Here is a 16,569-nt window from a genome sequence, read left to right on the forward strand (position 1 = left end):
GCAGGAAAGTGAAAAGTGAAAGTGAAGTCGCTCAGTCGTGTCTGACTTTTAGCAACCCCATGGACTGCAGCCTACCAGGCTCCTCTGTCCATGGGATTTTCCAGGCAAAAGTACTGGAGTGGGGTGCCATTGCCATAGTCCTTAGCACCCCAATTTTGGTCTTAATAGAACTGGCCCAAGTCGTGGCTTGGCCACTGTAGTTCATTCAAGTTATTCTATTAATACTTTTAAGTGGCAGATACATGGAGTCAAAAGACTCTTGTAAAGAATGAAGTCTTAGACTCTTGTAAAAGTCAAAGACTCTTGTAAAGACTGAAGGATCTTCTATACATAGAGTGTCTTAGTACCTGGTACACAGTGAGCATTCAACAGATGCTTGCTAATACTGTCACCAGGCCATTAGGATGTACTTGATCAAAATGAGTGGAAATTGTACAAATCACACAAAAAAGTATTTTGTTTTAATACAAAATCAATAGCCCTACTGCCATCTACACTTTGGGCAAGTAAAAATGGCTAAGCATTTATGCTTAGGTGAAGTGGTGCACTAAATTATGAAAGGCTTTGGATAAAATAAAATTGGAAATGTAGGTGTTGTGTGTGACACAGGCTCTTATTTTAAAAACAGAAAAAAGGTTTTAAAATGTGTGTCCATCAGGTCACTAGCAATGCTTTTCTTTTCAGTAGATGGGGAGAATCAGTTATTGGAGTATTTTTGATTGCCTATGATGCATCTGGCTGTATTTACCAGCCATACAGAAGGAACTACCTCCTTTTTATGCTCTGAATACTTTCCTTTTCCACAGACATTCCCACTGGGCCTGGGAGATGGGCAGTTCTATGCATGGACAGATGGTTTGAGAAGAAAGGACTGGCATGACTATGGCAGCATGCAGAAAGAGGCTATGCGCTCAGGTATGGAGTTCAGTGTAAGCCAAGTGCTGCTTTGCTTTGTCACTTACAGCATCTCTCATTAGCCTTCCTTCTGAGCACAGGAAGGTAGGTTTCATGGCACCGTTGGTGGTCAATGATGGGCAGAACCAAAACAATTTCAAATTTCAGAGAGGAAAAAAAGAAGAATCACATTTACAATAGGAGATGAACAAGAGGTCATTTGAGTTTTAGAAATCTGTCGTGTTGTATACTTCTGCATGTTTTTCAATCATTGCTGAGGGTATCTTGAATTGCTCTGTGAGTCTTAACTTGGCACAGACATATCTTGAGCTCAGTTCACTCATTGGGACTGTGGTGTATCTAACTGGCTGGGCCAAGGATGAAAGGAAGACCACAGTTCTAAACACTGGCAGGTGGATCAGAGGAGCCAAGGACCTGAGGTTGATGATATTTGGGCAAGCTAACAGGCGGTTCAGTGGAATTCAGTAGGTTCATCTACACAGAGCACAGTTATAGTCTTGAGGTAGTGATAGAAGAAGCATTTTACATCTTAGAAAAAGCAAAGGGTAAAAGGAAGTCCTTCTATAAGAACTTAGGTTGTTGCCAACAAGAATTCAGAAGGGTGCACCAGTAATAACCCAGGGATAATAACATGATAGAAGTCCATATTGTACTATTCAAAATAAGGAGCTCTGTTGCTGCATTGTTGTTTGCTGGTCTTTTCTTTGTCATGGTGAAGATATCACAGGAATAGAGAAGCTGTGGTTTGCTAAAAGCATCTGCCTAGCAGTGAAACTGTGCATCCCAGGTCAGATGATTAGCAGAACCCTGGGAAGCTGCAGGCTGAGATTCTTCTGGCCAATCTTCCTCAGAACTTTCCAGCCAGGAAGACAAAGGTGAGGGCATTCACATGGTCATGAGGCTCTTCAGGGCTGCAAATGTTCTTAGCTCTGGGTCAGGGGTGCCTGACCTAATGAGAGTCTTCCAGTTTCTTCTTTCGTTCCTTTTCTCTTAGTAAGAATGTCGCCTAACCCCTGCTTGCCCCAAGAACATTCCCTGTGTTCAGAGCATCAGCCTCTTCCAGATTACATCATCCCTCCAGCCTTGTTTGGCCAAGACTCTACGCAGGGTCATGAAAGTGAGCTCTTTAGCAGTATTCTCACTTTCCTAGTTCTCTCATCTTCTCCCTCTGTTTGCTTGATCAGCCCTCCCTTCAGCCAGCCCTCTGTTCCTCTTTTTAACCACTGGAGAGCTGATCCCATAATTTAACAGGAAATTCATCATCGTTATCCTCATCAACTTAAAAGGTACTGAATAGATGTTTTGTGCTGGGTGCTTTACATACGTATTTTGTTTAAACTTCAGAGTGACTCTGATAAGTATTGTAATCTCCAATTCTTTAAAAGAGAAAAGGAAAGAAAAAGAACTGAGTTCTTAAGAGCTCATGAAATCTTATCCAAAGTCAAATGGCTAACCAGATGCAGAGCACGATTAAGTCAGGTCTTCTTATGCTCCATTACACCCTGCTATCAGACACCTAGTAACAAAATCTGGGCAAAATGAAGTCCTGACAGGACACGTATGAGAGAGAGACACATCTGGCTCTTATTCTAGCTTTTTTTGCATAAGTGGCAAGTCAGTTTGTCTTTCTGATATTTTACTTTGCCGAATTGCTATTACGACTGTAGATTATATATTTATATTTAAATAATTGGCCTATTATTTATACATGTTATAAACTCTACCAATGATAACTGTAATAGTCCATCTAAATTATTTTCACTTGATTTGGTGTGCCTGTCTTATGCTTGTGCCAATATATTTTGGATACAAAATGGAATACTTCACATTTATTTCTGTATAATACTACCCTTTCTGCCTACTGGAAAACATACCTTTAATTGTTACATCCTTAGTGGGGCAAAAGAAATTGACCTATAAAGAAAATTGGTACTATAGCAAGTTTCCTAAAGTAGATATGTCTTGTGCAATTAAAAAGCTCTTAAGTAGTAGTATGTGTATGAGTCACTGGAGGATATATGAAAAGCACAATAGACTGTAATTCATTTTTTAAATATTGTAAAATATAAATAAAAGGAGTATGCACACACAGACATACATGCCAGTACAAAGTCAAAATCAACACCTCCGTCCTTAATAAGCAGGCCAAGTAATATGGTTATCAGTGCTATTCTGTCTCCTCCAAACCTTGAAATCCATGTTCCCACTTACTTTCCTCTATAATTTCTTACATCTAAACTAATGCTGTTACATTCTGCCTGTGTTTGGACTTTAAAAATTGAAGCATAGTGTATGATTTTCTTCTTTCATTCAGAATTGTTTCTGAGACCCATCCTTCTGCATGTGTGCAATTCTAGTTGATTCATTATTACTGCTGTTTCATTTTCTACAACAGTTTCCACTTTGTAAACATTTTGAGAGTTCTTGGGTTTTGGTTATGTGCTCTAAGTATCCTTGCTCATGGTTATGGGATAAAGGCAATATTTTCTTAGGGTACATATTTAATAGTAGAATTGCATGTCCAAGGAATACGCATTTCAATTTTACTATGTAGTACATGACAAACTGTTTCCCAAAGTTGATATACCTATTTTACTCCAGTAATGGATGGAATTCCCATTGCTCTGCATCCTGTCAACACTTAATGTTGCCTGATTTTTCATTTCTTCTGTCGTGGTGGTATGAAATAGGTACTCACTGTCACATGAATTTGCATTTTACTAATTTTAATATAGTTGATCTCTTATTTATGCTTATGAACCGTATATGCCTACTTTTGGGTAAAATTCCTATTCCTTCCTATTTCCAATTTTTTAATTTATTTTTTCTTATTGATCCACAGAGTAATCTTATTTTGAATAATATCTTTTCCTGGTTTTATACGGTGAAAATATCTTATCCCAGAATTGTAAAATTTTTTTAATGTCTGTCTATATTGTTTAATGAATAGGAGTTCTTAATTTTGTTGTTGTCAAATTTGCAAATCATTTGTAAAGGATAGGTTTAATTGATGTTCCATACTGTCTTTTTAAGCTTGAGAATTTTACCTTTTACATGGTCTGAAATGCAGCTCATCTTCATTTTTATATCATGTGAGGTAGGGACCCAATATTTATTTAGTTTTGCCTAGTTAGCTATCCAATCAACAACACCATTTCCTAGAAAATGTATTTTTCTCCACATAGACCATAAGTGTTGACTCTGTTATTAAAAGATTCCATATTTGTGTGTTATCTTTCTGGCTTCTCAATTCTGCCCCATGAGTAAAAATCTTTAAACTAATAACATAATGTTTCATGTATGAATCTGTTATGTCTGTTCAGTCGCTTAGTCGTGTCCAACTCTGCCACCCCATGGACTGCAGTACACCAGGCTTCCCTGTCCATCACCAACTCCCAGCGCTTGCTCAGACCCATGTCCATTGAGTCAGTGATGCCATCCAACCATCTCATCCTCTATCATCCATTTTTCCTTCTGCCTTCACTCTTTCCCAGAATTAGGGTCTTTTCTAAAGAGTCAGCTCTTTGCATCAGGTGGCCAAAGCTGAATACTATATCTTTATAGCAGTTGTTGAAATCTGACAAAGTTCATCCTGCTTTCTTTTCTTCCTTGAGAATGTGTTGCCATTCTTAACGTAAAACTTTTCTTTCAAATTTTACTTTAAAATTTCTTTAAAATTTTATTCAGCTTCTCAGACTATATGTACACATACACAGATATACACAAAATATTGGAAGTTTACAACTGTGTTAAGTATATTGATAAATTAGGGAGTAATTTGCAATTTTCAATATTAAATTATTCATTCTGTGGTTTATATTTCTTGGTGCTTGTCATCTTTATGGGTATGTTTATAATTTGATTGTCAGACATTTTCAGTGGTTTTCCTAGAAAATTAACATTATATGGGTGTTGAGCATGATATTAATCTTATCAAGATTCTGAACTATTTGTTGCTGATATAGAGAAAGTTTAATTATTTTTTAATATGGACTCATTTTAGAAAACTTTCTAAACTCTTCTGTGGGTTATAATCATTTACCAATAAGTGATTTTGGATTCTCAATGTAGATATTCATAATGCCTGTACGTAGTGACAGTGTGCAAAATGTTTTTCCATCCTGTACCTCATAATTTTAGTTATTTTTACTGTTTCTGCATTTGCCAGAAGCTCGAGTATCATATTGTCTAATGGATATTGATACCTAGTTTTGACTTATGATTCTGACAATAGCAAATTAGATACTTGTGTTAGGATTTTATCTACTTGATGAAAATGTACCATACCCTGTTAACTAAGTCATCTGGGTATGGCTTTCTGAGACTTTTACTTTTTTACATCTTAATGAATGTTGATTTTAATCAAAATGTTTTGTTTGGTTGTATCTATTGGATTAAAATGCATTTTCTCCTTTGTTTTTTTTTTTTTTTTTTTACTTTACAATATTATATTGGTTTTGCCATACATCAACATGCATCTGCCACGGGTGTACACATGTTCCCCATCCTGAACCCCCCTCCCACCTCCCTCCCCAATACCATCCCTCCAGATCGTCCCAGTGCACCAGCCCCAAGCCTCCTGTATCGAACCTGGACTGGCGATTCATTTCATATATGATATTATACATGTTTCAATGCCATTCTCCCAAATTATCCCCCCCTCCCTCTTCCACACAGTCCAAAAGACTGTACTATATATCTGTGTCTCTTTTGCTGTCTCGCATACAGGGTTGTCATTACCATCTTTCTAAAGTCCATATATATGCGCTAGTATACTGTATTGGTGTTTTTCTTTCTGGCTTACTTCACTCTGTATAATAGGCTCCAGTTTCATCCACCTCATGAGAACTGATTCAAATGTATTCTTTTTAAAGGCTGAGTAATACTCGATTGTGTATATGTACCACAGCTTTCTTATCCATTCATCTGCTGATGGATATCTAGGTTGCTTCCATGTCCTGGCTATTATAAGCAGTGCTGCGATGAACATTGGGGTACACATGTCTCTTTCAGTTCTGGTTTCCTCGGTGTGTATGCCCAGCAGTGGGATTGCTGGGCCGTATGGCAGTTCTATTTCCAGTTTTTTAAGGAATCTCCACACTGTTCTCCATAGTGGCTGTACTAGTTTGCATTCCCACCAACAGTGTAAGAGGGTTCCCTTTTCTCCACATCCTCTCCAGCATTTATTGCTTGTAGACTTTTGGATCACAGCCATTCTGACTGGCATGAAATGGTACCTCATAGTGGTTTTGATTTGCATTTCTCTGATAATGAGTGATGTTGAGCATCTTTTCATGTGTTTGTTAGCCATCTGTATGTCTTCTTTGGAGAAATGTCTATTTAGTTCTTTGGCCCATTTTTTGATTGGGTCATTTATTTTTCTGGAATTGAGCTGCAGGAGTTGCTTATCTATTGATTTCTTTCTATTGATTTGTGATAGCAAACTTTGAATTTATGGACTAAATCTGTCTTTTTATGTATTACTAGATTTGGTTTGCTAATATTTTAGTGATTTTGTATGTCTATTTCTGAGTGAATATTGGCCATGAATTTTTCTTTCTCATAGAATCCTTGTCAAGTTTTGGTAACAATGTAATGATAACTTTGTAAAATGACTTGAGTAATGATTCTCATTTCACTAAACTTTTTAGTTTATTGTCATATGTTAGAATTATTTATTTATAGTTATGATAGTCTTGTGGGTGAAGATTATTTGAACGTGGACTTTTCTTGGAGAAAAGACTTTTCACAGTGGGGTTAAAATTTTCATATTTATTGACACATTTATTCATAACATTCCCTTAGAGATTTTATAATGTCTGTTGTACTTCAATTCATGGTGCTTTTACTTTGAAATATCATTTATTTGTTTTTCTGTCAGTTTTTCTTTATCTGTTACACTAAGAAATTGTTGATTTATTAATCATGAATAATGAAATAACAATATTTTCATCTTATCTATGGTATGTTTTTCATTAATTTATAGTCATATTGGTATTTCTTCTTTCATTTGACTTTTACTACATTTTTCCATATTAAAAAGTTAGATTCTTATCTCCTTAATTTCAGCCTTCTTCTATTGTAGAATAAGAATTTAGGACTCTAAAATTTCCCTCCAAACACACTTTAAGTACATTACATTGATCTGTGGTTTAATGTTTTATATTTATTATGTTTTAATTATACTACATTTTAGTTATATTTTCAAATGTATGTCCTATTTAATAAACACTGAAATTACCTTAAAAATACAAACACCCATAAGCTGCTTCCTGGTGGGACCTCAGCGATCTTTATTAAAATATATTCATAAAGTGCTGGGTGTGTGCTCAGTTGCGCTCAGTAGCTCAGTCGTGTCCCGCTCTGTGCAACCCTGGACTGTAGCCCTTCAGGCTCCTCTGTCCATGGGATTCTCCAGGCAAGAACACTGGAGTGGGTTGCCACTTCCTCCTCCAGGGGATCTTCCTGTCCTAGGGATTGAACTTGCATCTCCTGCATTGATGGCAGACTCTTTACCACTAGCACCACCTGCTTTTTGCAGATATTTTTATTAGGGTTTTTACTGATGTTGTTGGTTTATGTTTTGTTTTGTTTTGGCAATTGTATCTTTATGGCATATTTGATAATTTTTTAATAACAGGTATTTTAAGTACTAATTTCTATAAAAGTAGGTGGAATTTAGAAGGTAAAGTAGTAGCTGAGTTATAAGGAAATGGTGAAAATGCTTTCTCCCACCTTTGAGAAAATGGAGTTTTCTTCTTATTAAATTAACTTTTTTTGGAGTATAGTTGCTTTGCAATGTTGTGTTTCTGCTGTACAGCAAAGTGAACCAGTCATCAGTATTCATATACCCCCTCTTTTTTTTTTTTTAATTTCCTCCCCATTTAGGTCACCACAGAGCAAGGGGTAGAGTTTCATGTGCTATATAATACGTTCTCATTATTTATCTATTTTATACATATTAATAGCATCAATACTATATTTGTGTCGATCTCAGTCTCCGAATTCATCCCCCTCCCTTTCTCCCCTGGCAAGCATAAGTTTGTTCTCTATATCTGTGACTATTTCTGCTTAGAAAAAGTTCATCTATTCCATTTTTCTAGATTCCACATATCAGCAAAATTTGTTTTTCTCTGACTTACTTCACTCTGTATGGCAGTCTCTAGGTCCATCCATGTCTCTGTAGATTGCTCTATTTCATTCCTTTTCTGTGGCTCAGTGATATTCCATTGTATATATGTACCATATCTTCTTTATCCACTCTGTTGATTGACATTTAGGTGGCTTCCATGTCCTGGCTATTGTAAATACTGCTGCAGTGAATATCAGGGTGCATGCATACTTTTGAATTATGGTTTTCTCCAGATACAGAAGTGGGATTGTTGGATCATTTGGTAGCTCTATTTTTACTTATTAAATAACACCTCCATAGTGGCTATACCAATTTAAATTCCCTTCAACAGTGTAGGAGGATTTCCTTTCCTCTACACTCTCTGCAGCCTTTATTGTTTGTATCAATAGATTATTTGAGATGGCTATTCTGACCAATGTGAGGAGATACCTCATTGTAGTTTTGATTTGCATTTCTTAATAATTAGTGATGCTGAGCATATTTTCATGTGCCTCTTGACCACCTATGTATTTTCTTTGGAGAAATGGCTCTTTAGATGTTCTGCCTGGTTTTTGATTGTGTTGTTTGGTTTTTTTTTTTTTTTTTTTTAGTATAAATCTTCCAATTATGCTTATATTTGAAAATTTGCCTATAAAATATTGGAAAATTATAGTGCCAGAAGGTAGTTTTCTTTTTTTTTTTTTTTATTGCCAAAAGGTAAGATTTATTTTTTTTTTTTTAATTTTTTTTTTATTTTTTTTTTATTTTTAAAATTAAAAAAATTTCAGGTATACACGTGCTCCTCATCCTGAACCCAGTTGTATAAGCTGTTTGTATAGTTTTGAGATTAGTCCTCTGTTAGTCAATTTATTGAAAAATATTTCCTTCCATTCTGAGGGTTGTCTTTTCATTTTGTTTATGGTTTCCTTTGTTGTGCAAAAGCTTGTAAGTTTAATCAGGTCCCATTTGTTTGTTTGTTTGTTTTTAATTTCTTTAGTCAGTATTCAGCCTTACATTTAGGTATTCAATCCATTTTAAGTTTATTTTTGTGTATGATGTTAGGGTGTGTTCTTTCAGTCTTTTCTGTGTAGCTGTCTAGTTTTCCCAGCATCACTTATTAAAGAGGCTCTCTTTTCTCCATTGTATATTCCTGCCTCCTTTCTCATAGGTTAGGTAGCCAGAGTTGCATGGGTTTATCTCTGGACTCTATCCTATTCTATAGATCTATATTCCTGGTTTTGTGCCAGTGCCATACTGTTTTGTTGACTATAGCTTTGTAGTAAAGTCTAAGTTCAAGGGGGCTGATTCCTCTAGCTCTGTTCTTCTTTCTCAAGATTGCTTTCATTATTTGGAGTCATTTGTGTTTCCATACAAATTGTGAAATTTTTTGTTATACGTCTGTGAAAAAAAATGCCCTTGATAATTTGATAGTGATTGCAACTGAATCTGTAGATGTCTTTGGGTTGAGGAAATGGAGAGTTATTATATTAAAAATGTACATATATAAGGAGCAATTAAATGATTTCCAAACATTAGGTGTAACTTAGTTATTTTTTGGTACATCTGTATCCTTAGAGTTATATTAAATTATAAGAATTTTTTTAATTTGTTAGAAGAATTCTAATTAATGTTTTTTAGAGTTTCTATTATTTCATAGTATTTGTTTTGGGAAGTAGCATTAACCAAACCAAATTACCTATAGAAGAATAATGTCCAAAATACCATTTCGGGTTCAGGCAGGCTTCCTAGAGGAAGTAAACCAAATTTTTAAGAATAAAGTCATATCCTGAAACCAGACACATTTGTGCTTTCATCTAATTGATTTTTCTGAATTCTCTTTCTCATTATTTCCTATGATCAAAGTCATATTTTAGGCACTATTGATTGTGCTCATATATCTTATATATGATCCCATTATATTTTATTTAGTTTCATATCATTTTAGAATTTAGTGACATTTGATTTTATTTCCTAGCAACTTAGCTATCCTTTTGAGTTTTATTATATCACAAAATGGATAAACATGCTTTTTGAACCATCATTCAAATTATTATAACAATTGAATGAAATGAACTGAAATACAGACTGTTTTGAAATATGAGATAGTGTCTGAATTGATGGGTCAATGGGTCAATATCAATTAAGCTTGGTATAATCATTATATTAATAGCAGCTAAAGATATGCTACTAAAGAGGTACTCAGCTGACATCATTCCATGTATAAATTGAAAAATGTGACAAATTTCTGATATAAAGACAAACTCTGCCTATGGCATTCCTCTGAATGATGAATCTCATAATTTCTGCTGGATGTCCAGAAGAAAATTCAATTAGTGTAGGCAGCTGTTTCTAATTATGTGATATTCCTTATTTCTCCTACCACTGCTGTTTAAGTGGTAAAACATGCTTTTTAAGTCAGCCATCCAGAGTGATGCAGGGGTGTGTATGTAAGTGCATACATCTTGGTGTAGTTTATGAAATCCTTCATATGGCCCCTGATCTGTATTTCTAGAGAGTATCTATTTTTAGTTTTGAAATGTAAAAAATTTTCTTGTCCATTATTTTTATTCTAGCTCAGATTTCACTGTGTTTATCACTAGATTTTTGAATGTCAATATATGTGAATTCAACAGGAGGAAATCTGTTTTCAATCTTTGTAGGGGCTCTCTTTCTCTGAAATAGTTTATATTCTCATATAATCACAACCATGCATTCCACTATGTGGATTAGATATCCTGTGGAATTATATCTACGTTCTCATTATTTCCATTTGTGTAGTTAATCATAATAACAGGTTTTACCAGTGAAGATTTTCTCTGTCTTGTCATTTATTCAATTGTTGATTCACTTATTTGACAAATACTTAGAATATGGATGTCACTATATTTCAAATACTATTCCAAACTATGGAAGAAAAAAAAATAGACAAAAATGAATTCTAGTAGCATTTCTGTGGCATGAGGATAGTTGCAGGTGCTTTCACTCCAGCCATGACCCCGTGGTTGTCACAGAGCCATGACATGACATGGTTATCGACACCACGGCTGTTTAAATACTGACTGTTAATCTCTCCTGCCTAAACTTTTTCAGTCACCTCCTCACTGATATCCCTACCCCACGGTCAGTGCTTCAAATTGCAGCTAGAGTCATCTTCTAAAAACACATAACCAGATCATTCCACTCCTCTGCTCCAAAGCATACAAACCCAGTGATCAAATCCAAAATGTACTGCAAGTCCTTTCTGTGAATATGAACTGCAGCACTATCCACTCCCAGGCTTCCCCAGGGCCTCAGTGGAGAAACAACCCACCTGCCCATGTAGAAGTGGGTTCAACCCCTGGATCAGGAAGATCCCCTGGGTCAGGAAATGGCAACCCAATCCAGTATTCTTGCCTGGGAAATCCACAGACAGAGGCGCCATGTGGGCTACAGTTTGAGGGGTCACCATGACTTGAGCACGACTGAGCATGCACAGGATCCACCCCTGACCAGCGGCTCTCATCTCCTCATCTACTGTTTGGTGTGTAGTGTCTCCACTGGCCACGTTGTCCTCTGCTTTCCCTCAAGAATGATAAATATGTTCCAGGAACTTTTCGCTTGTTGTTCCCGCTGTGTGGACCAAATGCTGCGGTCTGTATTGTCACTGCCCCTCCCCCTTCCGTAAGGTCTCAGACCATGTATCAGCTGTTCCTATGTGCCTGCCCCAATCACCATATCATCGTGTAGAGACAGAATCCATTTCATTCACTCTCCATCTTTGGACCCTACTTAATTTTTACAGCAGTTATCCTTCTATCTCTGGAGTAGGAATTGGAAATCCCCTCCGGTATTCTTGCCTGGAAAATTCCATGGACAGAGGTCATACTAATGATGGTGAGTTTCCATCACAAGACCTCTGAAAAGCCTGAACTAAAACTATTTGAGAGGTAAGGAAGCACCATGGTTTAAAATGATTCACAGTGGGTTTTCCTACGTTCCTTTAAATAAGAGCTCCCTTTAGTGCTGATCAGGGACCCATTTTGCTCTTAAATGTCTTTATTCTACTTAATTGAATGAGATTGCCAGCTGCACAGAATGAAAAACAAAAATGTGCTCCATCTGGAGAGACCATAAGTGCTTTGCTTTCAGGGAAAAAAAAAAAAAAGGTCACTGTGCCATAACTACAGTGGCTCCTGGCCATCTTTTATGGATGCCTCATGTCTCATTTTTTGTTTCCTGTACTATATAGCAGGTCCTTGATTAGTTACTATTTTATATATGAGAGTGTGTATATGTCAGTCCCAACCTCCCAGTGTATTCCTCCCACCCTCTCTCCCTTGGTAACCATAGGTTTGTTTTCTGCATCTGTGACTCTGTTTCTGTTTTGTAAATAAGTTCATTTGTACTGTTTGGTGGGGGAGGGGCAGTGTTCCCCAGGTAGCTCAGTTGTACAAGAATCCAATGCAGGAGACACGGGTTCAATCCCTGGGTTTGGGAGATGCCCTGGAGGAGGAAATGGAAACCCACTCCAGTATTCTTGCCTGGAAAATGCCATGGACAATCCATGGAGCCACAAAGGGTCAGAAAAGACTTAGTGACTAAACAACAGCTTTTTTTTTTTTTTTTAGATTCCATATATAAGTAATAGCATTTGTGTCTCTTAAAAGTAGTATCTGGCCTTTTTTTGTTACTACAGTGAACATCATTTATTGTTAACAGTTTAGTCTAATTTATACATCTACGATGTGTTCTCAATAAATTTCATAATGAAGTTTGTTGGAAGGTGGTAAAATTTGGGAATATTACCAAAACAACATTATTATTCATTAGATTAAAATTAACTTTTAATGAAATATTTCCTTTGACACTCATTCTATAATAATGAAAACATAAACTGGAACTGAAAAGACAGTGAGCATTCTGTTGAGATGTATTCTTTATGGGGCTAATAATAGAATGAAATTTAGCTGAAACTGAGGTAAGTGACAGTTACCAAGGGAGAATTCCCTTCAGTATCACAATATGAAAATAGCAATATAGACACATCTCAGAAAATTTGTTAAACTGCACTCAGTTCATGTTTTTTTAAAAAAGAAAAAGTTAACTTTAAAACAAAAATTCAGTTTAAGCATATGTTGCAAAAATTGAAATATCAACTTCCATAAGCAAGTGTATATGGGCTTAATTAGCCTTTTTTTCTCATTAGTGGTTTAATTAAGCTGTGGTTTAATGATGATGCTTGTTTCAGAGTTATTTTAAGTGTTAATTAAGTTAAATAAGTAAACTATCTGGGCTGTAGTATATATTCAATATATGGATATCTGTATACAGGCAGACCTCGTTTTATTGTTCTTCATTTTATTGCACTTGGCAGATATTACTTTTTTTTTTTGCAAACTGAAGGTTTGTGACAACTCTGCTTTCAGTAAGTCTATTAGCACCATTTCTCCAACACATTTGCTCACAATGTTGTAAACATTTCTATTATTATTACACTTGTTAAGGTGATCTTTGCTCAGGGATCTCTGAAGTTCCTATTATAAATGTTGGGAGGCACCATGGACCACACTCACAGAATTCAGGGGAGTTGCTAAATGCCATGTGTTCTGACAGCTCCATGGCTACCCACTCCATCTTTCTCCCTTCCTCAGGTCTCCCTATTCCCTGAGACACAACAATATATTGAAATTAGGCCTATTAATAATCCCACATGGCCTCACGGTGCTCAAGTGAAGGGAGGAGCTCCATGTCTCTCAATTTAAGTCAAAAGCTAGACAGGTTGAAGCTTAGTGAGGAAGGCAGGTCAAAAGCTGAGACAGGCCAAAAGCTAAATCTCTTATGCCAAACAGTGAACCAAGTGTAAGTGCAAAGGAAAACTTCCTAATCAAAATTAAATTTGCTGCCACTATAAGCACATGAATGATAAGAAAATCAAACAGCCTTACTGCTCATATGAAGAAAGGTGTAGTGGCCAGGATAAAAGATCAAACCAGTCTCAACATTCCCTTAAACCAAGGCATAATCCAGAGCAACTTTCCAAGTCTCTTCAGTTCTATGGTTGTGTGTTTATTCACTTCAGTAGTGTCCAACTCTTTGTGACCCTATGGATTGTAGACCACTAGGACCAAGACCATTCCCATAGAAAAGAAATGCAAAAAAGCAAAATGGCTGTCTGGGGAGGCCTTACAAATAGCTGTGAAAAGAAGAGAACCAAAAAGCAAAGGAGAAAAGGAAAGATATAAACATCTGAATGCAGAGTTCCAAAGAATAGCAAGAAGAGATAAGAAAGCCTTCTTCAGCAATCAATGCAAAGAAACAGAGGAAAACAACAGAATGGGAAAGACTAGGGATCTCTTCAAGAAAACCAGAGATACCAAAAGAACATTTCATGCAAAGATGAGCTTGATAAAGGACAGAAATGGTATGGACCTAACAGAAGCAGAAGATATTAAGAAGAGATGGCAAGAATACACAGAAGAACTGTACAAAAAAGATCTTCATGACCCAGATAATCACGATGGTGTGATCACTGACCTACAGACAGACATCCTGGTATGTGAAGTCAAGTGGGCCTTAGAAAGCATCACTATGTACAAAGCTAGTGGAGGTGATGGAATTGCAGTTGAGCTACTCCAAATCCTGAAAGATGATGCTGTGAAAGTGTTGCACTCAATATGCCAGCAAATTTGGAAAACTCAGCAGTGGCCACAGGACTGGAAAAGGTCAGTTTTCATTCCAATCCCAAAGAAAGGCAATGCCAAAGAATGCTCAAACTATCGCACAATTGCACTCATCTCACACGCTAGTAAAGTAATGCTCAGAATTCTCCAAGCGAGGCTTCAGCAATATGTGAAACATGAACTTCCTGATGTTCAAGCTGGTTTTAGAAAAGGCAGAGGAACCAGAGATCAAATTGCCAACATTCACTGGATCATAGAAAAAGCAAAAGAGTTCCAGAAAAACATCTATTTCTGCTTTATTGACTATGCCAAAGACTTTGACTGTGTGGATCACAATAAACTGTGGAAAATTCTGAAAGAGATGGGAATACCAGACCACCTGACCTGACTCTTGAGAAATTTCTATGCAGGTCAGGAAGCAACAGTTAGAACTGGACATGGAACACAGACTGGTTCCAAATAGGAAAAGGAGTACATCAAGGCTGTATATTGTCACCCTGCTTATTTAACTTATATGCAGAGTACATCATGAGAAATGCTGGACTGGAAGAAACACAAACTGGAATCAAGATTGCGGGGAGAAATATCAATAACCTCAGATATGCAGATGACACCACCCTTATGGCAGAAAGTGAAGAGGAACTCAAAAGCCTCTTGATGAAAGTGAAAGAGGAGAGTGAAAAAGTTGGCTTAAAGCTCAACATTCAGAAAATGAAGATCATGGCATCCGGTCCCACCACTTCATGGGAAATAGATGGGGAAACAGTGGAAACAGTGTCAGACTTTATTTTTCTGGGCTCCAAAATCACTACAGATGGTGACTGCAGCCATGAAATTAAAAGACGCTTACTCCTTGGAAGGAAAGTTATGACCAACCTCATATTCAAAAGCAGAGATATTACTTTGCCAACAAAGGTTCGTCTAGTCAAGGCTATGGTTTTTCTTGTGGTCATGTATGGATGTGAGAGTTGGACTGTGAAGAAGGCTGAGTGCTGAAGAATTGATGGTTTTGAAGTGTGGTGTTGGAGAAGACTCTTGGGAGTCCCTTGGACTGCAAGGAGATTCAACCAGTTCATTCTGAAGGAGATCAGCCCTGGGATTTCTTTGGAAGGAATGATGCTAAAGCTGAAACTCCAGTACTTTGGCCACCTCATGCAAAGAGTTGACTCATTGGAAAAGACTCTGATGCTGGGAGGGATTGGGGGCAGGAGGAGAAGGGGACGACAGAGGATGAGATGGCTGGATGGCATCACTGACTCGATGGACGTGAGTCTGAGTGAACTCTGGGAGTTGGTGATGGACAGGGAGGCCTGGTGTGCTGCGATTCATGGGGTCGCAAAAAGTCGGACACGACTGAGTGACTGATCTGATCTGATCTGATCTGAGGCTCCACTCTCAATGGGATTCTCCAGGCAAGAATACTGAAGTGGGCTGCTATGCCCTCCTCCAGGGGATCTTCTTGAGTCAGAGATCAAACTCCTGTCTCGTATGTCTCCTACATTGGCAAGTGTGTTCTTTGCCACTAGCACCATCTGGGAAGCCCTCAATTCTGAGGGCTGAGAAAGGTGAGGAAACTGCAGAAGAAAAAGTTTAAAGAAAAGTGACTGGGTCATCAGGCTGAAGGAAAGAAGCCATCTCCATAATATAAAAGTGCGAGGTGAAACAGCAATTGCTGATTAGTAGCTACAGCAAATTACCCATGAGATCCAGCTAAGATAATTCATGAAGGTGGCTGCACTGCACATGAGTATTTCTGTGGAGGTGAAACTACCTTCTTTTGGAAGAAAATACTGGGGACCTTCCCAGGTGGCGCTGAGGTAAAGACTCTGCCTGCCAATGCAAGAGATGCAGGTTCAGTCCCTAGGTCAGGAAGACCCCCTGGTA

General features: G+C 37.3%; 1 protein-coding gene across 1 annotated transcript in view; it reads left to right on the forward strand.

The window, feature by feature from the left end:
- GALNTL6 (polypeptide N-acetylgalactosaminyltransferase like 6) overlaps positions 1-16,569 on the forward strand; it is a 1,496,983-nt gene that overhangs the window by 507,087 nt on the left and 973,327 nt on the right. The window contains exon 2 of the mRNA XM_027548944.1: positions 807-915. Coding sequence (XP_027404745.1) covers positions 807-915 — 109 coding nt within the window. The remainder of the gene's footprint in view (positions 1-806; positions 916-16,569) is intronic.

The sequence above is a fragment of the Bos indicus x Bos taurus genome, chromosome 8 (assembly GCF_003369695.1).
Source record: "Bos indicus x Bos taurus breed Angus x Brahman F1 hybrid chromosome 8, Bos_hybrid_MaternalHap_v2.0, whole genome shotgun sequence".
Lineage (NCBI taxonomy): Eukaryota > Metazoa > Chordata > Mammalia > Artiodactyla > Bovidae > Bos > Bos indicus x Bos taurus.